We start from the raw sequence: 23,508 nt of genomic DNA, 5'->3' as shown, positions 1-23,508 counted from the left end.
TATGAGTGAAGAAAAGAAAGTATAAAAGAAGTGAATTTCCTGAGAAACTAAGAGAAAATGGTTGAAAGGATGAAAGAAAGAAAAGGATTTACTAATAAAACAAAATGAAATTTGGTCAGTATAGCCAATGGTATATATCCAATACAATGTGAGGGAAACAGATTAATAGTATTACTTGTGGATAACTAACTAAATGAAATGTTTATTATATAAAAACATATAGAAATGATATGTAAAATGTGATTAATTTGGAGAGGCAAATATTGATATTGTTTATATATTAAGAATAAATTAAATTAAGCAGGAAAATATGGAATGAAAATAAGAGGACTGAAATTTAAAATGAAAATATGATGTAAAATGAACTATGCATAATAGAAGATGTAAAGGGGAAAAACCCAGACAACACTTTCTTTAAAAAAGAAGTTAAAATATGTACCCCAAAAAATAAAATAAAAAATCTTTTTATTAAAAAAAAGAAGAGAGATGGTCTCCTATCCAGTTTTATGTTCTCTGAAAGAAGAGATGCCTTCTATAAGGGGAGGAGAGGGAAGCCTTGCAAGATACATCTGGAGCAACAGAAAGTTAATTGCAGTGTGGGTGGCTAATAGAGGTGTATATAAAGTTGGCTGCAACATTTAGCCGAATGAAGAGATAGAGTCGCTTCCACTTTCCACAGGCTTAAAAAAAAAACAGTCCAGGAGTTAGTGGAGCAGCATCCCTCAGTGCTTCCAGCCAGGATGCCCCCTCGGTCAGGAGCCAGTGCAGGGAAGCCAGAGATTGAGCCAGGGATTCCCCGTCTCTTCACCTGGGAGGAGGTGGGGCTCCGCACAGGCAATGGAGACTTGAAGGAAGAGAGATGGCTGGTCATCGACCGAAAGGTTTATGATGTTAGTCAGTTCTATTTGCGGCATCCAGGTGGGCCTCGTCTCATCAGACACTATTCTGGACAAGATGCCACGGTGAGTCCTTGCTGAGGGGAAAGACAACCATGGAATGACCTGAAGGCTGCACAAAACACTTACTTTGCATACACACATTCCGGGTTGAGGTTGTGTCTTTCTCCAAGGGTCTCAAATAGAAGAATGGGTGGAAAGGAATCTCTCTTCTCTGAAGCTGAAAGGAATTCTGACATTACAGAACAGTCATTCTGGGTTGGACAGTCCAATACTTTAACACAATGTAAGGAAGTTCCAGATGGTGGTTGTATTGCTTGGCAATTTTGTAGTATTGATTAACAAAATCTGCCCAAAATTTAGAAGTTTGGAAAAAAGACAGGGCAGCAGCTAAACAGCTAATGTACAGATGTACAAATTGATGTGATTTGCAGGCTTTCTTTTTTCCAGGTTGGGTCAATGTTTGACTGCAGTTAAGTTACATAACTTTATTGACATCTAGACAATGTGAACAAAATACAGCGTAGGTTTGAGGACCTGATCAGAAGGTGTTTGTGAAAAAGCATGGACACAGCTTATATTTTGCCTAAGCAAAATTCAGTCTGGCAGACTTTCTTGGTGAGAATATATGAGTAATATTGGTAGCATAGAAGTGGGACCTCTACCAAGTATTGCAGGATTTCGTTTCGTTTATTGGTTTTGTATGCCGCCCACTCCCGAAGGACACCGGGCGGCTCACAATAAAACAGGGGAGGGGATAAATAAGACGATACAAACAATATTAAAATCCACAACAGTCACAATTGAAGCGGGGTTAGAAGTTGTAGGAAAAGATTTGCAATCCCACCACTGGAAAGAAGGAACTGGCAACTTTCTAAGTCAGGGCTCTCCAACCTTGGCAACTTAAAGACTTGTGGACTTCAACCAACCTCAAGTTCAACCATGCTGGCTGGGGAATTCTATAAGTTGAAGTCTACAAGTCTCTCAGGACTGAATTCTAGTTAAGTTTAGAACACAATAGTTTATAGAATTTGATTAACATTTTGATAAAATGTTTAAATGTACAGACACCTCTATACACACACATACATGTATGTCTATGTCATTATTGCTTCAGTATATGAAGAAAATATAAATATAAGCTAAATAAAAATTATCAGAACAGAGATTGACTTTTTCTATGTTCCTGTTGTAACTCGCCTGTTGTACAAGGATCTGTAGCTGTGGCTCAGAAACATCTTCTGTGTTCTAGCATATCTATCAGGACTTTCAATCTTGGAAGCATCTGCAGCAGGTGAAAAAGGACCACACTTTCTAGAGACATTCTGTCACTTCTAGACATTTCTGGTAAATACCTGATGTATTCTGCCTTCAAGTTAATCTCTGACTGAAGGCTCTCTTTAAATAACACCATCTATTATGGGACATTCAGGCATTGATGACATACTTGAGACCAAATCTAGCACTGATATTATCAAAATGTCTTCATTGCCATCTGAATGGAAGAATCTATATGCAGTCACTGCATGAATATTGTCTTCAAGGATGAAGCTGGGAATTTATGGACGGAGGTAGTAATGGGAAGGAAAGGGAATGGGAAAGGAAAAGGGAAAACTGGGGTATTAGCAGATGAAGATTCCTTGATTACATAACCATGATGGGTTAAAACCCCACTGTTTTTGTTAAGGCCTTCTGAGGTAGGCGGATACTTCTTGCTATATGTAGGTTCAGCTGTCTCAAATTTTGATCTTGTGGTGAAGGTTTGTTTTTTTTAGTATTTTATTGTCACTTATAGGCCGCCCTTTTCCCTGAGGGGACTCAGGGCGGCTTACAACTCATGGGAAGGGGGTGCAAGACAAAACGTAAAATAATATGTGAATACAAATAATAATAGCAATAAAACACAACATTCATTCAACATTCGGGTGGGGTGTATGCAAATCTTATCCCCAGGCTTGACGGGATAGCCAGATCTTAAGGGCTGTGCGGAAGCTCTGGACTGTGGTGAGGGTGCGAATCTCTACGGGGAGATCGTTCCAAAGGGTCGGAGCTGCTACTGAGAAGGCTCTCCTCCGCGTTGGAATGTGTGTCCATCATGTTTTTATTTTCAAAAAAGTGGACTTATTGGATTCATCTAGGCTTAGGTTGATAATGGGATTGAAGTATTGGAAGCGTTGCAATCCTGATAGAATTTAATGAGGGATTTTCATGGGTACAGATCATGAAAATGTCATCAGTAAATTTCATATAAATTCAGGAGTTGTGAACATTTGAAATCTTCTGTGAATACATTGGCATATTGCAGAGTGATGTATGTGCACATAGGTATGCCGTTCATGTGCAGTTATAACTTTGCCAATGTAAAAATAGTGATGGATGAGATCAAAGTCTTGAATTTCTCCTTATTTCTAGATTGAATCTCTCCTTGATCAGTTTCCATCCATTATGCCTTATCTGGCCTTCAGGTGCTTTAAAAAATAGGTTTAACCCCTCCTCTCTATGATAGCTCCTCAAATATGGGAACCCTTCTATTGTGTCTCCCTTGTTCCTTCTGTTCACAAGACTAGCCATGCCCAGTTCTGTTACTGTTCTTCATATGTTTTAGCCTCCAGTCCCCTTATCATCTTTGTTGCTCTTCTCTGCACTCTTTCTAGAATCTTAACATCCTTTTTGTAGTGTGGGGACCAAAACTGGATGCAATATTCTAGGTGTGGCCTTACTAAGGCTTTATAGTGTAGTATTAGTACCTCTAATTAGTACCTCTAATACCCACTAAGTAGACCAGATCAGGAAATCAATTCCACAGTAAGGATAAAACTAATTTTATTAAGACTGGCTATAATAACAGAACCTTGCAAGTCTGACTGGGCAGCCAACCAAGTCCAACTATTGCAGGAAAAGATGGTTCTGTCTTATTTTAGCAATAGCAATAGCAGTTAGACTTATATACCGCTTCATAGGGCTTTCAGCCCTCTCTAAGCGGTTTTACAGAGTCAGCATATTGCCCCCAACAACAATCCGGGTCCTCATTTTACTCACCTCGGAAGGATGGAAGGCTGAGTCAACCCTGAGCCGGTGAGATTTGAACAGCTAAACTACAGAACTGCAGTCAGCTGAAGTAGCCTGCAGTGCTGCGTTTAACCACTGCGCCACCTCGGCTTTTCATTTCAAGTAAACTACAGTAGCACAGTTTTAGTCTTCAAAATTAATCAAAGTCATAGAGTTGGCCTCCTAGAGAGCCAGTTGTGAAGCATCACCTACAATACACTTTTCATTATTTCCAAAAAGAACACATAGCCAACTTAACTGGAATTTCCATCATGTTAACCAGATATTCTTCGCCATGTTAACCTTATTTGTATGTGTGTGTTTGTGTGTTTAGGATGCCTTTTCAGCTTTCCACAAGGATGAGGATCTGGTAAAGAAATATTTGAATTCCCTCCTAATTGGAGAGCTTGCTCCAGATCAGCCATGCTGTGAGCCCACAAAAAATGTGAGTATTGGGTGATCTCAGCTGTTGGATTCCCTTTGCAGAACCTTTATTTTAGATAGTTAGGCGTACATGTGTATATGTATGTGTATGTATATATCCCCATCACACTAATCCCTTTCAGGGAAAATTTCATTATGCAAAATTCAGTGGCGTAAAGAACATTAAACCAAAGGAATTAAAGATATAAGGTTAAAAAAATAGAAAAGGACCGTTAAATCTAGGTTACATCCATACTATCGACTTTATCTCCTCATATTTTTCTATTAGAAAGTGAAGACGAGTAGCCACCACAAATGTGATAGACAGATAGACAATCAAGAGATATTCTTACAAACTTTAATTGCTTCATCTATGTCTATTTATCATTTCATTCATTATCTATTGCACTTTTAACTTCTCTCTCTCATTTTAAGGATATCCAGTCATAAATTTCTCAGTCTTCCCTTTGGCCAATTCACCTCTTAATAGTTTGTTTTACAGGTTGTACTTGTCACAATATTGAGTATTGAGTAATTTATTCATTCATTATTTTTCACTGCTCAAACCACCTCAACCTATTTATTTCATAAAGTCACCAACATTTCTACTTAATAAACTTCACTTAGGATCTTTAACCCTATCTTTTTCTTTTACAGCTTCTTCAGTATTTCATTCCTATTAGAGATTTTTTTTACTATTGCTGTTATATTATTAACTCCAAATGTTGATGGCTTGGTTCTTTCTTTTAAGATCTGGATGTCCTATTAAGTATAATGACAGAGGGGCATTGGAAAGCATTTTCCAGATGAGACATTGACTTAGTCAATGACCTAGATCAGTGATGGCAAACCATTTTTGACTGCCGTGCCAAAAGCTAGGGGACCATGGGGGGGCCATGCGCCAGTGTACCACACCCATAATGCTATGCATGCAACCGCCGCCAGCATGCCTGCATGTACGTGATCAGCTGCACACACATACACACACCACTTTGGCCATGGTTATTTCACCATTCCTAGGCTCCAAAGGCTTTCAAGGAGCCTGGGGAGGGCAAAAACAGCCTCCCCCTGGACACTCTCCGGAGGCCTCAGGAGCTTCCCTAAAGCCCCCAGAAAAAAAAACTGACCTACAAGGAACCAGGAAGTTCAGGAATGGTGACTTCCGGTTTGTCTGTAGGGCTATTTTTCACCCTCCAGAGCCTTCAGAGAAGCCTCCTGAAGGCTCTGGAGGTCAGAAATTGGCCCTATAGACAAACCAGAAGTCACCATTCCCAAACCTCCAGTTTGGCCGCAAGGCCAGTTTTTCACACTTTGGAGGCTTCAGGGAAGCCTCCTTAGAGTGAAAATGGCCTCAAAAGAAGACTGAAGTCAGCTGGCCAGCACGCACATGTGCGCTGATCAGCTGACAGGGCAATGCCTCATGTGCCCTGACAAATGGCTCCACGTACCGCCATCATAGACCTAGATAATATTTTCTGGTCATCAAGTGAAATAAATAAATAAATAAATGTCAGTGTTCCAATATCATGCAGAATTAAATCAGAGTCCAAGGCAGAGCTTTCCTTAAAATTCCAATTTAATAAGACAGACATATTGGCACAAACTGTGGAATCCCAAATCTAAAAGCTTCCTGGGATTCCACCCAGTTGAAAGTTTATGATCTTATCCCCACACCCATAAATCCATCACATGGTCCAATCTTCTTCGGCCACACTGGCATTTCCACCCATCTAGTTCCAGTCAAATGCAGAGGTGCGGAGGCAAAAGATGACCTTGATTTCTAGAAAGGAATGACAACAACACATTCTACAATTTTACTCTTTACTATTCCCCCTCCCAATTACTTCACTAATGAAACAGCATAGGAAAATAATAGAGGGCCAAAAATCCTAAAAGAAATATAACTGCAGGCCTGACAACTTCGGTTATTGACTTCATTCCCTTTGTTTTTCATTGAAAGAAAAATGCATAGTAATTTTTGAAAGCACTCTAGTTACCATTCTAAGGAGAAAATATTAGGTCCCACATATGGGACTCCAAAATCCTTTGGGCTGCGGAACCAAGATGATAGACCATTATTTAATTATGTATTGCATTTATATCATGTACTTTTTTTGAACCTCCAGATGACATAAATGGGGGTCTCCCTAATTTATCCCAGCAAGTCTGTGTTGCAGCTTGGTCTGAAGGATGATAGTAGAAATTACATGTCAGTAAAACTAACTGGGAAATCGGTGGGGGAGGTTGGGGGGTTGGGTGGGGAGGGGAGGGAGGTAAACATTTGTAAAAGTTTTTTTTCCAAAAAATTTCAATAAATAATAATAATAATAATAATTAAAAAACTAAAAATGAAAATAAAATGTAATTACTAGGAATAATACTGTTATGTTTATTGGTATTGAACTGGATGACTCTCAGGAATCAAGCCATTCACACAATGTGGGGTATAAAATAAAAAACTTTATTAATTAATAAGCTGAATGGTCAAGTGATTCATCCTGGTACAAATCTAACCTTAGGTTTAATACATAAAACTCTGATTGCTTTTGATCTAGTCTACCAAAAGGGTTCTAATGTTCTGAAGCAAGTAAAAAAAAAACTGTCATCACTTCTTGTAGGAAATGCTGGTCAAGGAATTCCATGAACTGCGTGCAACAGTGAAGAAGATGGGGCTCTTGAAGTCAAGATTCAGCTTTTTTGCTTTCATGTTTCTGCATGCTTTCATACTAGACATTGCATCTTGGTTTACTATCTGGTATTTTGGAAAATCCTGGATGCCTTTCCTTCTTGGAGTAGCAATGTTCACCGTTGGACAGGTAACCATTTTGTGTTGCAGATCATAGCAGTTTAGAACAGTCTTCAATACATAGAGAGCAATTTAATTGTTTTCATTAGTAATTTAACACCTTGTGCACTTATCTCGGTTTTCAATTCTTTGAGCTGTTGAATCTGGACATAGTATTTCAACTACACACAGATTAAGAAAAGTGCTTCAGGATCTGAGCAAGTTATATTGCAGAATTTGCATAACATTGCTTAATCCTTTTTGTCTGCTGAAATTAAAATGTTTGAAAGGAAGGCAGCAAGTAATAGTATTTGCTGGCAGCATACAGCATATAAAGTCTTATGTATGTATTGTATGTATGTATGTGTATGTATACACACAGAAATGTATCTATATATACACTGTATAATCGCACAATATGTGTAATATAATTGTGGTTCTTTTTGATCACCATTAATTAACAGTGATTAATGATACTCCTCTACCAATTAATTCATGCAGGAAAAATATGGTGAAATTATATACCTATGTGTTATGTTTGTTGATTCCAGATCCAGTATGGTTTTCTCCAGCATGATCTTGGCCATGTGTCAGTCTTTGAAAATGTCAAGTGGAACAGAATAGCTCACTTCGTGATAATTGGCATTCTTAAGGTCAGAATCCATCTAGGAGAAGGAAAATTTAAGTGATGATTTGTGATTATTTATATATTTGAAATTGGGTCTGCCTATCCATCGTTATTTTCTGTCTCTAGGGTTTTGAAAAATAGGATAAGGATAATGAACACTGATATAGAACACTTTAAGCACTGAAGGGCAGAAAATATAAGATCATCTTTTTGCAATATCTCTGTAAGATGACAGTATTATTAATGCTTCCTTACAGAAAAGGGAGATGGTGTTAAGAGAAATATACTCAGTCTGCATTTTATGGCTATGAATCATTTTTAACAATACTGCACTATACTTGCTTTGATTTTTCACTACTGAAGAGAAAGTAATGGAAGCTGCCATGTAAATATTTTCCAAATGAGGTGCTGTACAAGGAAAGACAGGGCACAGAGTCTCTGAGATTCATGGACAGATCTTCACACTCCTGAAATAAATCTAACTTTACTCCCAAGTCTACCCTGATTTCGGAGTTGTTCTTTTCTCATGGCAGCTCTGCACATGCGCACACTGGGAACAGGGTCTAGCTGTTCTTCTGCATCACTGCTGTCTAGCTCCATCGAAAATGTGTATGCTGCCAGTTCAGACTAGTTTGGTCGACTCAGACGTCTTCAAGGATCTTCTGTGCATGCTCAGATATGTGTGCACCCTCTACATAACTGATAGTGAAGACTCCTCCATAGGCACCTGATCTAGTCTATTTCTAGTTTATTTTTGTTTCACCCAAACACATTTAGCAGCAAAACTGGAATTTTCAATAGCCAGTCTTGGAATGAAACTTTTTCAGATGCTTAATAAGAAGGAGAAGAAATGAAGCTAGTTTACACAAAAATGATGGAGGTCAGAGCACTGTCACTGTACACAATTCAATTCCTGCTAGATGGAAGGAAGTGTAAACCAACAGAACTGCAGCTGGTTTTTGTTTTATTTTGTTTGTAGTGGGGAATACAAAGGATACAGCATTATTCACAAATAGATGGAATTCATGTTTGTTCTTCTGTACTTTTCCAGGGAGTACCAATGAGCCTATGGAACCACATGCATAACCAGCATCATGCCAAACCCAACTGCTTCCGCAAAGACCCTGATCTCAACACGCACCCATTCCTTTTCAGTCTGGGGAAGAAACTTTCTTTGAAGGTAAATAAATAGAAAGTCTTAGGCAGACAAAAGACCCTGAAAAAGGATTAGCAGTACTAAAAGAAAAAACCCGACATCACCATAACTCTGATGAGCAATCTAGGAAAATAGGAAGAAAGATTTCTTTCCATCTTCCATATTTCTTTATAGCAACTCTCACTGCTGTTGGATCAGTTCAGGTATTGCCTTATTTTCTAGTCTCTGCTTCTGTAATAATTCTGTAAAACTTATTTTCTTATAGACTGGAATGGAATGGAATGGAATGGAATAAAATAGAATAGAATACTCTCCTTGATCAGTTTCCACCCATTGCTTCTTGTCCTGCTCTCGGGTGCTTTGGAGAATAGTTTGACTCCCTCTTTTTTGTGGCTGACCCTGAGATATAGGAACACTGCTATCATGTCACCCAGAGACTTTCTTTTCCTTAAACTAGACATACCCAGTTCCTGCAATCGTTCTTCATATGTTTTAGCCTCCAGTCCCCTAATCATCATTGTTGCTCTTCTCTGCACTCTTTCTAGAGTCTCCACATCTTTTTTACATCGTGGTGACCAAAACTGAATGCAGTATTCCAAGTGTGGTCTTACCAAGGCATTATGAAGTGGTATTAACATTCACGTTATCTTGAGTCTATTCCTCTGCTTATGCAGCCTAGAACTGTGTTGGCTTTTTTGGCAGCTGCTGCACACTGCTGGCTAATATTTAAATGGTTGTCCACTGAGACTCCAAGATCCCTTTCAAAGTTACTACTGTTGAGCAAGGTACCACATATACTGTACATGTTCATTTTTTTTTTTGCCTAAATGTAGAACCTTACTCTTTTCACCATTGAATTTCATTTTGTTAGATAGTGCCCAATGTTCAAGGTTGTCAAGATCCTTCTGTATCTTAAGCCTATCTTCTAGGCTTAAGAGCCAAGGTGACGCAGTGGTTAAAAGCAGCACTGCAGGCTACTGCTAGATCAGCAGGTCAGCGGTTCAAATCTCACCGGCTCAGGGTTGACTCAGCCTTCCATCCTTCCGAGGTGGGTAAAATGAGGACCCAGATTGTTGGGGGCAATATGCTGACTCTCTGTAAACCGCTTAGAGAGGCCTGAAAGGCCTATGAAGCGGTATATAAGTCTACTGCTATTCTAGGGGGTTGGCTATTCCTGCCAGCTTGGTGTCATCTGCAAATTTGATGAGTTCCCCATTTATTCCCTCATCCAAAATCATTGCTGAAGATGTTGAAGAGTACTGGGTCTAAAACAGAGCCTTGGGATACTCCTCTGCATACTTCCCTCTATGTAGATGCAGTTCCATTAAGGACTACACCAGTGCTGGGTTCTGGATCCCATTGCAACTGGTATGCTGCAACAGGTCCTGGCATCCAACATGTGAATGTGCGCAGCACACGTGCAGTGCGTGCATGTGTACTTACCGCCCGCAATGCTACAGCTGCTCGGCGGAGTGTTGTGCAGGCGTCATACGCTCTGTGCATGTGCTTGAAAGCCCTGATCAGCTCAAATAGCAGTAAGGAGAGCGGGTGGGCGGTTGGGCCCTCCGGGGCACCATACCGGAATGGTACTTGGTGCTCCCAGCAGGCACCGGTACGTCTGTACCAGGGCGTACTGGTCGTATCCCACCACTGGACTACACGTTGTGTGTGGTTGATCAGCCAGTTATGAATCCATCTGGTGATGATGCTGTCTAACCCAAATTTTTCTACTTTATCTAGTAGTAGGTTATGATCTATTTTATCAAATGCTTCACTGAAGTCCAAGTAAATTATAACAACAGTATTCCTCTGGTCCACAAATTTTGTCAAAGAATGCAATAAGATTAGTCTGACATGATCTGTTTTTGACAAACCCATGTTGGCTTTTGGTTATTATTTTGTTAGCTTTTGTTGGCTTTTTGATTGCTGATTGTTGCTTGATTATCTTTTCCAGAATCTTCCCTGGCAGTGAGGTCAGGCTGATAGGTCTGTAGTTTTCTGGGTCTATTTTTTCCATTTTTGAAGATGGAAACTACATCATCTCTTTTCCAGTCATCTGGTAGTTCCCTGGTGCTCCAGGATCTTTGAAATATATTGTTCAGTGGTTCTGAGATCTTATCTGCCAGTTCCTTCAGAACTTTAGGGTGTAATCCACTTGGTCCCGGTGATTTGAACTTGTCTAGGGTAGACAGGTGCTCACTTATCATTTTCTTCCCTATTCTAATCTGTTTTTGTGGTGCTGTTTTTGATAGGTTAGACTGTTTTTTCCATTTGTCTAAAGATACATGCAAAAAACAAGTTAAGTAGTTCTGTTTTCTCCCTGTTGCTTATCACCTTCTTGCCACTTTCTCCCAGCAATCAACCAATTGTTTCCTTGACTTTTTTCTTGTTTTTAACATGTTGGAAGAAGTTTTTTTGTTATTTTTTACTTTTGTCGCAAGCCTTTCTTCATTGTGAGCTTTAGCTTTCCTCATTTCATCTTTACAGGCTTGGGCTATTTGCTGATATTCTGCCCTAGCTATGTGCCCCCCTTTCCACTTTTTATACTTATCCTTTTTGTCTTTCAATTTATCAGAGAGTTCTTTATGCAGCCATGCTGGTTTCTTTTGAGAGCTGTGTTATTTTTCTTCTTCATTGGTATTGTGCTAGAATGGGCTTTTATAATCTCACTTTTCTGGTAGTAAAACTGGCAACAAGCCACCCCTGCTTAGTTAGCTGACCAGCAAAAGGTTCATCTATTTCCTCTGTTTGGTTGGGTGGACCTATGGTAATGTCATTGCCCCCCATTAATATTGATCCAAATGCATTCAAGATAATTAGATCTGTTAACAATTCTGACACAAATTTCCATTGCATTTCTGCATTAATCTGTACATTTTCCAAAGAATATGTTTTGATCCACATTTTCCTTTGAAGTGCAGTCTAATAATGCATTCCCCTTCCCAAAAGTTGTGTTTAGATGAATGTAAAGTCAAGTAACTTAACCAATGAATTGTGCATGTTTAAGGCTGCAGTAAAATACAGTGCCTCTTCAAAAGTTGACAAACTACCACTTTTAATGTGACAAAAAAGAGAAAGTAATGTAACATTGGTGATTCAATGTATGAATTGAAATAAGATGAATTAAATAGAATCAAATTAAAAAGAAATCACATTTAATAGTGGTATTGTCTTGTCCATGTTTCCCCTTTGGCCCTGTTTATTTTGGCAAGCTTCCCTCAAATATCAGAGGAAACCCTCAGTGCACAAAAGCTGTGTTTACAGCAGAAATTCAAGAGAGACAGATCAAATAATCTGTGATATAATAATATGCAAAGATGAATCTTTTCAAGAACCTATATTGTAAAGAATGGGCAGAGACAACATGACCTGATGTGGCATTTACATAGTTGTCCATTTAACTGTTTGTTCTCTTTCTCCTTGTGCAGCTTGGAAAGAAGAAAAGGAGGTATATGCCTTACCAGTATCAACATAATTACTTTGCCTGTAAGTGTTTTACCACATTTACAGGAGCCTAAATTTGGAGGAGAATAACCAATAAAGTCATATATCTGCACTATAAAGCAGAACAGACTAAGAAACCAATGCCCCACAGGTCGGGATTACTTTTATTGGAAAACCTAGAGCAGGTGTGTCACATCGGCCACACCCACCCCATTTTAGCAAAGGGGGGGAAATCGTGGTATGTTATGTGACGACAACATGACATCGTGAGTTTGACACTCCTGACCTAGAATAACAGGATCTTGGAAATATGAATGTGTTTCCGTCCTTAATGCGAAGCAGGGAGCTGCCTGAGACATTTACTCAAATTACTTTCTTGGAAAGGCTCATTGACTTGATAGCAACTCTTTCTCCTGGCTTTCAAGGCCATTCCTTATTCCCTCTACATCAGGTCTCTGACTCAATCACTATAGAAATACCCTGATGAGCAATGGGGCAATAGGTCAGAGAATAAGGCGGTTAGTTTAATGCAAAAAGGGATTCAGAGACAGATGTTTGTTTCCTCTAGGATATGTTCTACCTTTATTTTAATCACACACTCATTTTTGTATTCTCCTTTTGCATTTTTATATTAGTCTTTGCCCCATTGATATTTACAACTGGTGTCCAATTGGTTTCCTATCGCTATGTATTTCAAAGAAAAAAATGGTTGGTAAGTCATAGCACCTTTTTATTTTAGGGGATTGGTGTATGTCAAGTGTAACACATAATGGTCCTGAATCCTCTTTCTTTCTAATGAGCCACAGGAGATGCATTACAAAATGCAAATTGCTTTCTTTCCTTCATTCCCCACAACATCATGGGAACATTCCCTGCCATTCATGATTTCATTGGCCTTCCCTCTTGTCAGCACCATTGAACAGAAAATGTACCTTGTTTGGGAAGGGAAGGGAAGGGTGGGCAATAGGCAAATATTACAATCCAAGCCAAGGAATGCTTATCACAGCTACAAAGAGCTGACCACAGTCTCTACCCTGATGTTAATGAGCCTGTTCCACTGGGTTACATCAGGCATTGGGGAAGTTATCTCCTAGACTGGGAATCTTTTCCAAACCAACCTGAAAGTCAGATAACAACCATACGCTCCTCCAGGCAGAGACAGTGGCAACAGTGAAACAGAAAGGGATGAGGAGCAGAGGAAGAGATTGCCAGGAGATTGCATTTCTAACTACCATGGATATTAGGGTGCATGTCCAGAGGGATGGGGGAGAGATTATCTGGGCACTGATATGGGGAGTACAGACACATTCTAATAATGCAATGCTCTAATTAAACATACTGTGGGTATGAAGCTTCATTCCTTCCCATGAGTACAGAAACCACCTCCACCCCCACTACTCAAATTGAGCCATGCCACTACCCATTGCAATTCTCAGCCACTGGAAAAGACATCAAAACCTTTAGCAGCTTCAAGAATTCCATTTCTGCCCTAGAGAAATTCTTTCCATTTTGATGTAGAGCAAGGTTTCTGCACAACTGATGCTGGTATGCTCCATCCCCACTCCCTTTTATCATTGTGGGAGTTTTACTAGATACACAAACGAAGAGACCCTGAAAGTCCTTCAGCACTACATTGCAGGATGCCTATTACTAAACATGTTATTGCATTATAGTCTTTAGTTTGCCACATTGTAGCTAATTAATCTGAAATTGAAAAAGGACCTCATAATAATGATTCACACGTTGTTACCATTGTGCTTATTTAACATTCTTTTCTTTGACAGGAACTGTTTACCAATCTTTTCTATAACTTCCGGGTCTGCCTCATGTACGTTCCTTTAATGGGATTTAAGAGCTTTATGGCTTACTACTGGTTAGCAAGGTAATAATTACATAAAACTCTACCCTGCTTCTATGACTCAGCTAATGCTTTTAAATGCTGTGACGTCAAAGAGAGACCTTCAATATGTACATTGCTAGCTTTGTTTACCACTTTGAAAAAATAATGAGGTCTCCATTTCTTGTTGATTTAATATGGGAATTTAAAACAAAATAAAAAAATTAGTATACACTGTTACTGATCGCTATTATACTACAGTGATACTATATAGATGCTATAATATCTGTATCTATGACTATATGGCTTGGGCTTTTTAACTTAAAAAATGATGTGTCATCCTTCGTCAAGCTCACCTCAAACTAGTTTGTAACATAAAAATGAAAATAAAAACAACCATGCTATTGAAAAGAGCATAGCTCACCAGAATAATTTTGATCCAACTCTTGTTATTGCTTGGTCATCACCAATTAGCAAAGTATTACTTACCAATACCTCTAGACCAGCAGTGAAATCCTCCTAGTTAGGCCCAGTTCGGCCGAACCGGTAGGTTCTGGGAACCAGTAGTAAAAAAAAAGCTTCTGAGAGTCGTACGGCTCAGCTGTGAGCCTTGCGATCATTGGAAGCCTTTTTCCCTCTTTTAAAAGCATTTTTCCCTGCCAGTTTGCCCTCTTTAAAAGCTCTTTAAAAAGCTTCTGATGATGTGCGGCTCACAGCTGAGCTGAACCGGCAGGGAAAAAATGCTTTAAAAAGTGAAAAAAAAGTTGGCCACGCCCACCCAGTCACATGACACCCCCCACCAAGCCAGAATGGGGGAGGGATTAGATTTCACCACTGCTCTAAACAGCCACTAATTATCAGTTTCAAATGTTCTTCACTATTTACCAAATAGCTTCATCTGAGAACAGAGGTTGGTGTTTAAAAGCTTGATCTTGCACAATTCAGTTAAAATTGTCCTGTGCATGCGCAGAACTCAAAAACAAGATCCCAGTGTGGCAGCCACCAGGGAGCCAGTTCGGGGGCGTGGCAGGGCTGGATCGCTGCCGATTTCAGCAACCCAGGCCACCATACCACTACTGCTTTGGCCAAACCGGTCCGAACTGGTAGGAGCCCACCATTGATATACAACCTGTCTTCCAACATGTGTTTCATCCAATCTACAGTACCTCGTGTCAAAAGGCCTCAAATGTAGTGTTTCCAGCATGCCATGTTTTAGCCCAAAAATCCTCTTGGATTTTGGACCAATTAGCTATAAGGCTGATCAGGGAAATGAAGGAATTTTAGATTTCTTTAATGTTTTCACAAATCAGTCCTCTCTTACAATCTGGCTAGCAATCTACCTGAAAGATCGTTTCCTAAACAAACTGACAAAGACACAGATGAATGCTGCAAAATGCCTAGATGGGACATATTGTGGAGGGGGGAGAATTAGAAACTTCTTTGGGACAGTGGTTAAATCTAATTTTTTTCCCCACCGGTTGTGAGGACGTGGCTTGGTGGGAGGTCATGTGACTGGGTGGGTGCGGCCAACATTTTTTTCACTTTTTAAAGTATTTTTCCCTGCCAGTTGGGTGAACCGGCAGGGGGAAAATGCTTTAACAAGCAGAAAAAAATTTCCAAGCTGCACGACCATCAGAAGATTATTTTTTTTTTACTACTGGTTTGCAATACCAAAGACAATCGTCCCTACCGGTTCAGACGAACTGGAAGGATTTCACCTCTGCTTTGGGATCTTTTGCCAAAGGAAGGAGCTGCTTGTAACTCATATGCCATTAAAAACTCTGGAGACAATGTATGTAGTGATATTCCATCCAGAAGAACGTCACTCTTCTGTTCAGGGACTGAGATTCTTGGTGTAGCTGTTGGCCAGTTCAAACTGAGCAACAATTGGCTCAGACTGATGTGTGTGAAACCCAAACTCACAAGTATATAATTAGCATTGAGCTACAAGTGCTTTGATTAATTGATAGAACACAGTGGAGAAATCAGGCTGGTTTTAAAGTATATTGCAAATAATTTGCAAATGAGAAGTGATTATGGAAAAGGAGCTGTGAAGGGAAATACAGACAAATCTTAAGCACTTTCCCCCTTCTTTAGGAACTAAGCTGAATTTAAGCACCTTTATCCACCTTTCCTGCCCAATAGGTAATCCAAATGTGGGCAGTTCATCAACTTGTGTAACTCATAATACTATTTACTCAATTGAGAACTCTGAAGAATGTTTTAGAATACCTGAAACTTCTAACTAGGTATGAGGGATTAAAGTGTGATAGATTGCATAAGATTATTGCAGAATGCCATAGCTTTAACTCCCTGCTTTTACCTATAAAATTATGTTTCTGTATAATCCGTTAGCGCAATAATGTGGTAACAGTAATGATCATGTTATGTTTTGGGCTGAGAAAAGCAGTTTTACTAGTGAGTGAACCATTTAAAGAATTTGTTTGAATCATTATTATTGTTTTTATGTCCACACAGGTACTTAGAAGCTGGATGGTTTATCTGGGTCTCACAGATGAACCATATTCCAATGAATATTGACTATGATCAGAATTTAGATTGGTTCTCTGCCCAGGTGAGATAGTTTCTATTTAAAGGGGAAATTTCTTGTCTTCAGATAATCTTATTCAGAAATGCTGGGTCCTTAGTTCTGAAACACAGGGCCAGATCATGTTGTTGTTTTCTTAAATATTTCATGCCCTTATCTACATTGAAACATTGTCTTATGAAGAGCAGGTAGTACAAATGGAATGTCTATGCTGACAGCTAGAAATCACTCCCATATTGCAGTTACTTGGAAAATCACAATTGCAGCGTGATGCCCTTTCTCTTCTCATGGAGAAAAGTTACAGGGGCCAACAATGAACTCATTGTCCACAGTAGATGATGAGATGGTAAACAATGTAGTACATTGCCTATTAATCTTTCTTGCTTTTTCAGTAAAGCAGGAACAGTTTTATTGTTACTGCTGTTTACTACTCAGTAAAGCAGGAACAGCACCAATGCTATTAGTCCTCCATCCAAAAGGACACTTTACAATTCCAAGTCCTCACATGTGGACTCCAATTCACATAATTGTTCTTTTTGGGATCATGAACCAGTTTTTCAATGGCATAAAAATTAACTTTGCAAGATGCATTAGCCACAAAATTAGAATATAGATCCATAAGGCTAACATTGATTCCAGATAGGAATAGCCTTTCTCTTTATATTGTAGAGAAGAACATATCAGAGTGTTGAAAAACATTTTGCTGGTATGTATATTTATGCAACAACTACAATAGTATGCAACCAGTAGATAGTAGTGTTTAAAAGTTTGGATCTATGGTCTATGGTATTTTTGTACTAAGTAGAGTTTCCTATTACAGTTGAGCAATTAAGCAGTAAAGCACATGGTGACTGTACTCTTTATTTGATCTGTGGTGCTATATATAAACAGAATTTCTAATATGGAGGAAGTCTAATTTTCCTGATGGTAGTTACAGCAATCTCCCCAGAAAGGGTAGAGTAACTGTGTACATGTGGATGTACCCAATGATTCTTTCATTTTTTTTTTTTAAAAAGCATGTTTCTTCATGCTTTCTTGGTGTCATTTTCCCTTAGGTTTTTTTTTTATGGAAGTAGAGATTGGCTTGGATCCACTCAATTTCAAACTGTGGTTTAGGCAAGATAATTAAGGGATGGGACTAAATGAATAGATTATGTGACTAGGCCTCCAGCAAGCATTAGGCAATTTGAAGTTGATACCTGAAACCTTACTACAGTGATGCAAGTTAAGAAGAGAAACAGCATATAGTTGTTGTGACATTAATAACAGATGGTTTCTGCATAAATAATCTGCTCTATCACAAAGAGAGAGTGAAAGATGATGAGAGACAAGACAGGTTTTCTCTCTTTTTTAACAGTAAATCATAAAACAAATGCAAAATGGCTAGTTGTACATCATCTTATAGGTCCTCCAAATGTAAGCTAGTGCCAACCTTTATTATATATTTACTGTTGGTACATCCCTACCAACCATATTTATGTTACCCATCTATAGATTTTATTTGGATTCTACTTTTTCTTTATGGGACTTACAGCCAGTTTTTAAGGTAGCTCTAAAGATTGGTCTATTCATGCACAGTTTTCCTTTTCCAATTTCTCTTTTGTTTTATTTTTGTAATAGCATGATATAATTCCTGGGGATGGAAAATAGTTAACTTCTATTTATTATTTATTTATTTATTTATTTATTTATTTATTTATTTATTTATTTATTTATTTATTTATTTATTTACAAACATGTAAATTACACACACACAAAACTTAGACGTACACCACATTTACACAATATAATACGAACAGGAGCTTCCTGTTCTTTCTAATAGCAATTATCAATCGATACCGCTCACCTTATATTATTTCACCTTCTATTATATTTCATTTGGATTTCACCATTCTTAACTCTCTTATTTTACTCATAACTATTATTTTTGAGTTTTGTTATATTCCTTCATTGATTCTTGTTTCTTTCCTCCATCCACCTATACCATTTACCCAATATCTGGTAGAATTCTGATTCTTCTTTTCCCTGGATTTCTTTAGTTAGTTTGTCCATTTCAGCACAATCCATAACCTTTCTTATTATTTCATCTTCGCTTGGAGTTAATTTGTTCTTCCATGGGAAATGGTTAACTTCTAATGCATGTTTATCAGTGATGGGATTTTTAAAAAATTACTACAGGTTCTGTGGGTGTGACTTGGTGTGTCGGGCGTGGCTGGGTGGGGGTGGTAGGGGAAGGATTCTGTAAAATCTTTGTTCCAGTCACATTCCAAAGGAAAGTTACTGCAAAATTCCCATTTCTTCCCAATCAGCTGGGACTCGAGAGGCAGAGAAGATGGGGGCGGAGCCCATTAGAGGTGGTATTTACTACTCAAAATTTCTGCTACCAGTTCTCCAGAACTGGTCATAACCTGCTGAATACCACCTCTGGTGTTTATATTATTATTTTTATTAAAATTGGAGGGTACATTAATTCATATGATTTGGTTATATCCAGTTTTGTTTGGATTAAAATTAAAGCCCATAAAAGTAGATTTATGAATAAATGCTTTATATTAAAATGTTATTTTGAATACATTCCAAAATCAGGCAAGCTGCTTTTTAAAGGAATTACATGAATTATGAATTATATAAAATATAATTATGAAACAATTTTTGAGGAATTATTACGAGAAATTATATTGGACCAAGTAAATGATATTGAAAGACCTATCTATTTCTGAATATTAAGGACTGTATTTAAGAAAATGTAACAATTTTAAAGCTATTTTTTCTACTCAAAAGACAATAATAATTCAAAATAATTTTATAATGGTACCTTCTTTTGAAAATAGGAGAAAAACAATTGGTCTAAATCTGCTTGCTGATGGCTGAATGGAGATTTGGAGACTGATCTATTTGATCCCAACCTAATGTCCTAACTTTTACAGAAGTAATTGCATAATATTTCCATGTCTACTTCTAAAGAAATAGTTCAATAAGAATGACTCAGGGAAGATGACTTTAGATTCACTGGTTGGTTGATTCACTCCAAAAGAGAATTACATTTATCCTGAAAAGAAGCCAGCGTGTTAAGCAGAATAAGCCATTGAATCTGAAATGTTACCAATATCCTAGTCTGTGCAATTTTTTCCCCATGCATATATATCACTGGATTTCATCCCATGCACACAGCACCAGTTCAATAGTTGGCCTGGATTGCCTGGCCTGGATTCAGAAATATTTCTAATTTCCTTCTAGACAGGGACCACACTATAAATGTAACAAACATTTGGAAATGAATGATGGTCTACAATACTGTAAATTGGAAGTTATTGGAAGTCTACATATATTTTTTTATTTCCCCCTTAGCTCGCAGCAACATGTAATGTCAATGAATCCCTATTCAATGACTGGTACACTGGGCACTTGAATTTCCAGATTGAACATCAGTAAGTACAAGCTATATGGAAAGGTTATACAGCATATAATGCAATGTTTGTACAGCTTTTGTCACCACTAAGCATCACATGCATATTATGGTCCATGTTTGAAGCCAAATGATGGCTGTGGCCAGGAATTTTGGCTAGTTTTAAAGAAAGCAGATCTTGTCCCAGTTATACATGCTGTGTGACTATTCCAGACTGGACTTTGGAATCTATCCTGTAAAAATGCCTAGAAACAGCATTTCATATAAAATACAGCAGTGAAACTAATCTCGATGAGCCATGGTGGCACAGTGGTTAGAGTTTCATATCTTACTTCTAGATATATAGCAGATTAAATGGTTGATAATTATAATTCATTTCTGGACCAAGTCAAAAAGCTGGTTTTCACCTTTAAAATTCTTAACTAAGATTTCAAAACCTGTGAGCAACTCCACAGTACCCTACTACAAAGTAACTCATTAGGAAGGATCGTGGTTCAGCAATAATCAGAAGGACCTCAGCTTGTTCATCCCTACCTCAAACTCTTTGGGAACCAGACAGGTGAAAGGTTATCCTCTTCTGTATCCACCTGCCTGTATGCAATACTGAATAGGAAACCCTCTGACATTGAAATGGGAAGGGCAGTAATGACAGCAGGATCCAAATTACAGTAGAAGTGTCTTCTACTGTGTCCTCTTGATATTTTTCCTCTCTTTCCACAGTCTGTTTCCAACCATGCCTCGACATAATTATTACAAGGCGGCTCCCCTGGTGAAATCCCTTTGTGCCAAGCATAACATTAAGTATGAGTGCAAGCCCATGCTCACTGCTTTTGCGGATATATTGCGGTAAGTGTGAGCCACCAGGAAAAAGGCCATTTGCAGGCATGTCACCAAGAGAATATCTCAAGTGAAGAGTACCCTGAAAGAACTCATGGCTGTGCAAATGTGCTTTTGATTAATGTGTTCCATGTTCCTTTTTCCTTCTGCAGCACCCTGAAGGAATCAGGAAAGGTCTGGCACAATGCTTATTACCAGGAAAAAAATCAATACCAGTGAGGAATTGGGATGACTCCTTTGTTATTAACACCTGCTGTTTTCTCTTAGCCTTTGTGATTTTAAAATAATTTAAATAATAATAATTTTAATCTATTGATTGTTTTATAATGTTATAACGTCAGTTTTTCATGAGATGGATAGCCATGTACAGTGGATGAATAAATAAATAATATTGAAAAGGAATCTTGTGGTAAATTATCCTGGATGGATGGATGGATGGATGGATGGATGGATGGATGGATGGATGGATGGATGGATGGACGGACGGATGGACAAACAGATTAGAGAAGAAGAGGCCAAGATGGTAAATGATCTATTCCACAAAGAACCATCCAAGATGTACTCCCAACTGCAGTGCAACACCATAGTAACATGAAAGCTGCCTGTCAGTCAGCCTGCTGCTTGCTGTCATGGAAAGTGGGGGAGGGGGTGCTGCTCATTTGAGAATTTTCCTTTACAGCTTTGCAGCTTTGCATCTACCAGCCTTAGTTTTGCTTATCTCTCCATGGTCATTTCTTCCAGCTTTGTATGCCGCAGCCAGAGACGATGCTCTTGAATCAAAGACCTTCTCAAAACATTTCCTGTCTGGTGCTTTCCCTCTGATTGCCTAGATACAAGGGGGTCAGGCTCTACAGTTAGTTTCAATTTGATGCTTCCCGCACTTTTGCCTCAGATCTTGGCTGAAACTTGTTGCATTCAGTTCTCTCCTAGTAAAAGTATCTTTTCTCTGAATCTATGGGGCCAAGGGTTTTTCTTTCCTAGGCAGGAGATGGGGGAAGCCCTAACATGAGGCAAAATCTTCTTCAACCCTGAGACAGGTGATCAATACCAGTAGGATGTGAGATTTGTCACTGTAATTCTTTGACAAATGAAAAGCTGTTTCAGATTCTGCCAGTCTCTTTTTTGTGAAGCAGGTAGAAATTCTCAGCCTGTGGCATTCCAGGGATGAAGAGGAGGAGGAAAGGGAAGAAGCAACTCTGAATCTTTTCAATCACAAGTCAGCCTATTCGCCAAAATGAACAAATACTGGCAAAATTGATTTTGATCCAATCACTACCAGTTGGAGAGATCAAGCTTTACAGAGAGACTCCAAAACTTGTTTGCCAATTTACTTGCCTTCCACGACATCACCCTAAGGGTTGTTCATTCTTATCGCTTTGCTTGCAAAGAAATTTGATTTTTACGCAACCAAAAAATAGAGTTTGCTCCGCTTACTGCAAAAATGCTGCCAGCCGCCAACTCCTCTTTCGTACTTGAAAAGCGGAACATCCGAGGCTCAGCCAAGTTGGTTCTTTCGGTACTTCCCTCTCCGCGTTTGTTCCTCACGAGAGCAGCGTCAGTGACGCTGTTTGCCAATTGGTGATGGAACCCTTGTCACCTCAAGGCTGGATTATTGTAACACGCTCTACATGGGGCTACCCTTGAAAAGCGTTTGGAGACTGCAGTTAGTTCAGAATGCGGCCACGCGGGTGATAGTGGGTGTGCCAAGGTACACCCATGTTACACCTATCCTCCGTGAGCTACACTGGCTGCCTATTGTTCTCCGGACTCAATTCAAGGTATTGGTTATCACCTTTAAAGCCCTACATGGCTTAGGGCCAGGATACCTTCGAGATCGCCTGCTGACGCATACCTCCCAGCGACCAGTAAGATCCCATAGATTGGGCCTCCTTCGGATGCTGTCGGCCATACAATGTCGGCTGGCGGGCCCTCGGAGGAGAGCCTTCTCGGTGACTGCTCTGACTCTTTGGAACCAGCTCCCCCTGGAAATCCGGACCATACCCACTCTCATGGCCTTCAGGAAAGCCGTAAAAACTTGGCTGTTCCGGCAGGCCTGGGGCTGTTGACCTCACTATTGAGGTCCGGCCCCGACTAGAATGAATTTGATGGATGATTGTTTTTTTTTAATTGTATTGTTTTTATGTTTTTTATATTTTGTTGGTAAGACGCCCGGAGTCCTTTGGGATTGGGCGGCATATAAAAGTTTTAAATAAATAAATAAATAAATAACTCCCTCGCCAGGACCCGCCCAGTCCGCCCTCCCAATGGTGCTGAAAAGGACAGCGCCAAGTTCCCCAAAGATTCCGTCGCGGGGGGGGGGGAGAGAGATGGCTTCCCAGCAAGGAGAAACTGGGATCAGACGGAGGAGGGAGGCTGATCCCGCAGCTGATCAGTCCGGTCCTTCGCGGCGGTTCACCTGGGAAGAGATCACGCTGCAAAGGGAACCCACCATGAGACTGCTGGCTGGTGATTGATAAGAAAGTCTATGACATCAGCCGGT

The 23,508-nt window shown here is 39.2% G+C and overlaps 1 protein-coding gene across 1 annotated transcript; it reads left to right on the top strand.

The window, feature by feature from the left end:
• The first annotated feature begins 740 nt into the window (after positions 1-740).
• On the top strand, positions 741-21,333 carry LOC148049518 (acyl-CoA (8-3)-desaturase-like). Its single transcript, XM_087718553.1, has 12 exons — positions 741-962; positions 4,279-4,389; positions 6,986-7,183; positions 7,704-7,805; positions 8,832-8,960; positions 12,365-12,422; positions 13,016-13,092; positions 14,165-14,262; positions 16,696-16,792; positions 20,114-20,193; positions 20,892-21,017; positions 21,161-21,333. The coding sequence occupies exons 1-12, from the start codon at positions 741-743 to the stop codon at positions 21,225-21,227; spliced, it is 1,365 nt and encodes a 454-aa protein (XP_087574679.1). The 3' UTR covers positions 21,228-21,333.
• The last annotated feature ends 2,175 nt before the right edge of the window (positions 21,334-23,508 follow it).

This window comes from Thamnophis sirtalis, unplaced genomic scaffold (genome assembly GCF_051295495.1).
Source record: "Thamnophis sirtalis isolate CommonGarterSnake01/CBP01778 unplaced genomic scaffold, rThaSir2_p1.2 scaffold_1, whole genome shotgun sequence".
Classification (NCBI taxonomy): domain Eukaryota; kingdom Metazoa; phylum Chordata; class Lepidosauria; order Squamata; family Natricidae; genus Thamnophis; species Thamnophis sirtalis.
The sequence above is the reverse complement of the archived record's forward strand: the minus strand, read 5'-3'. Positions and strand labels throughout refer to the sequence as shown.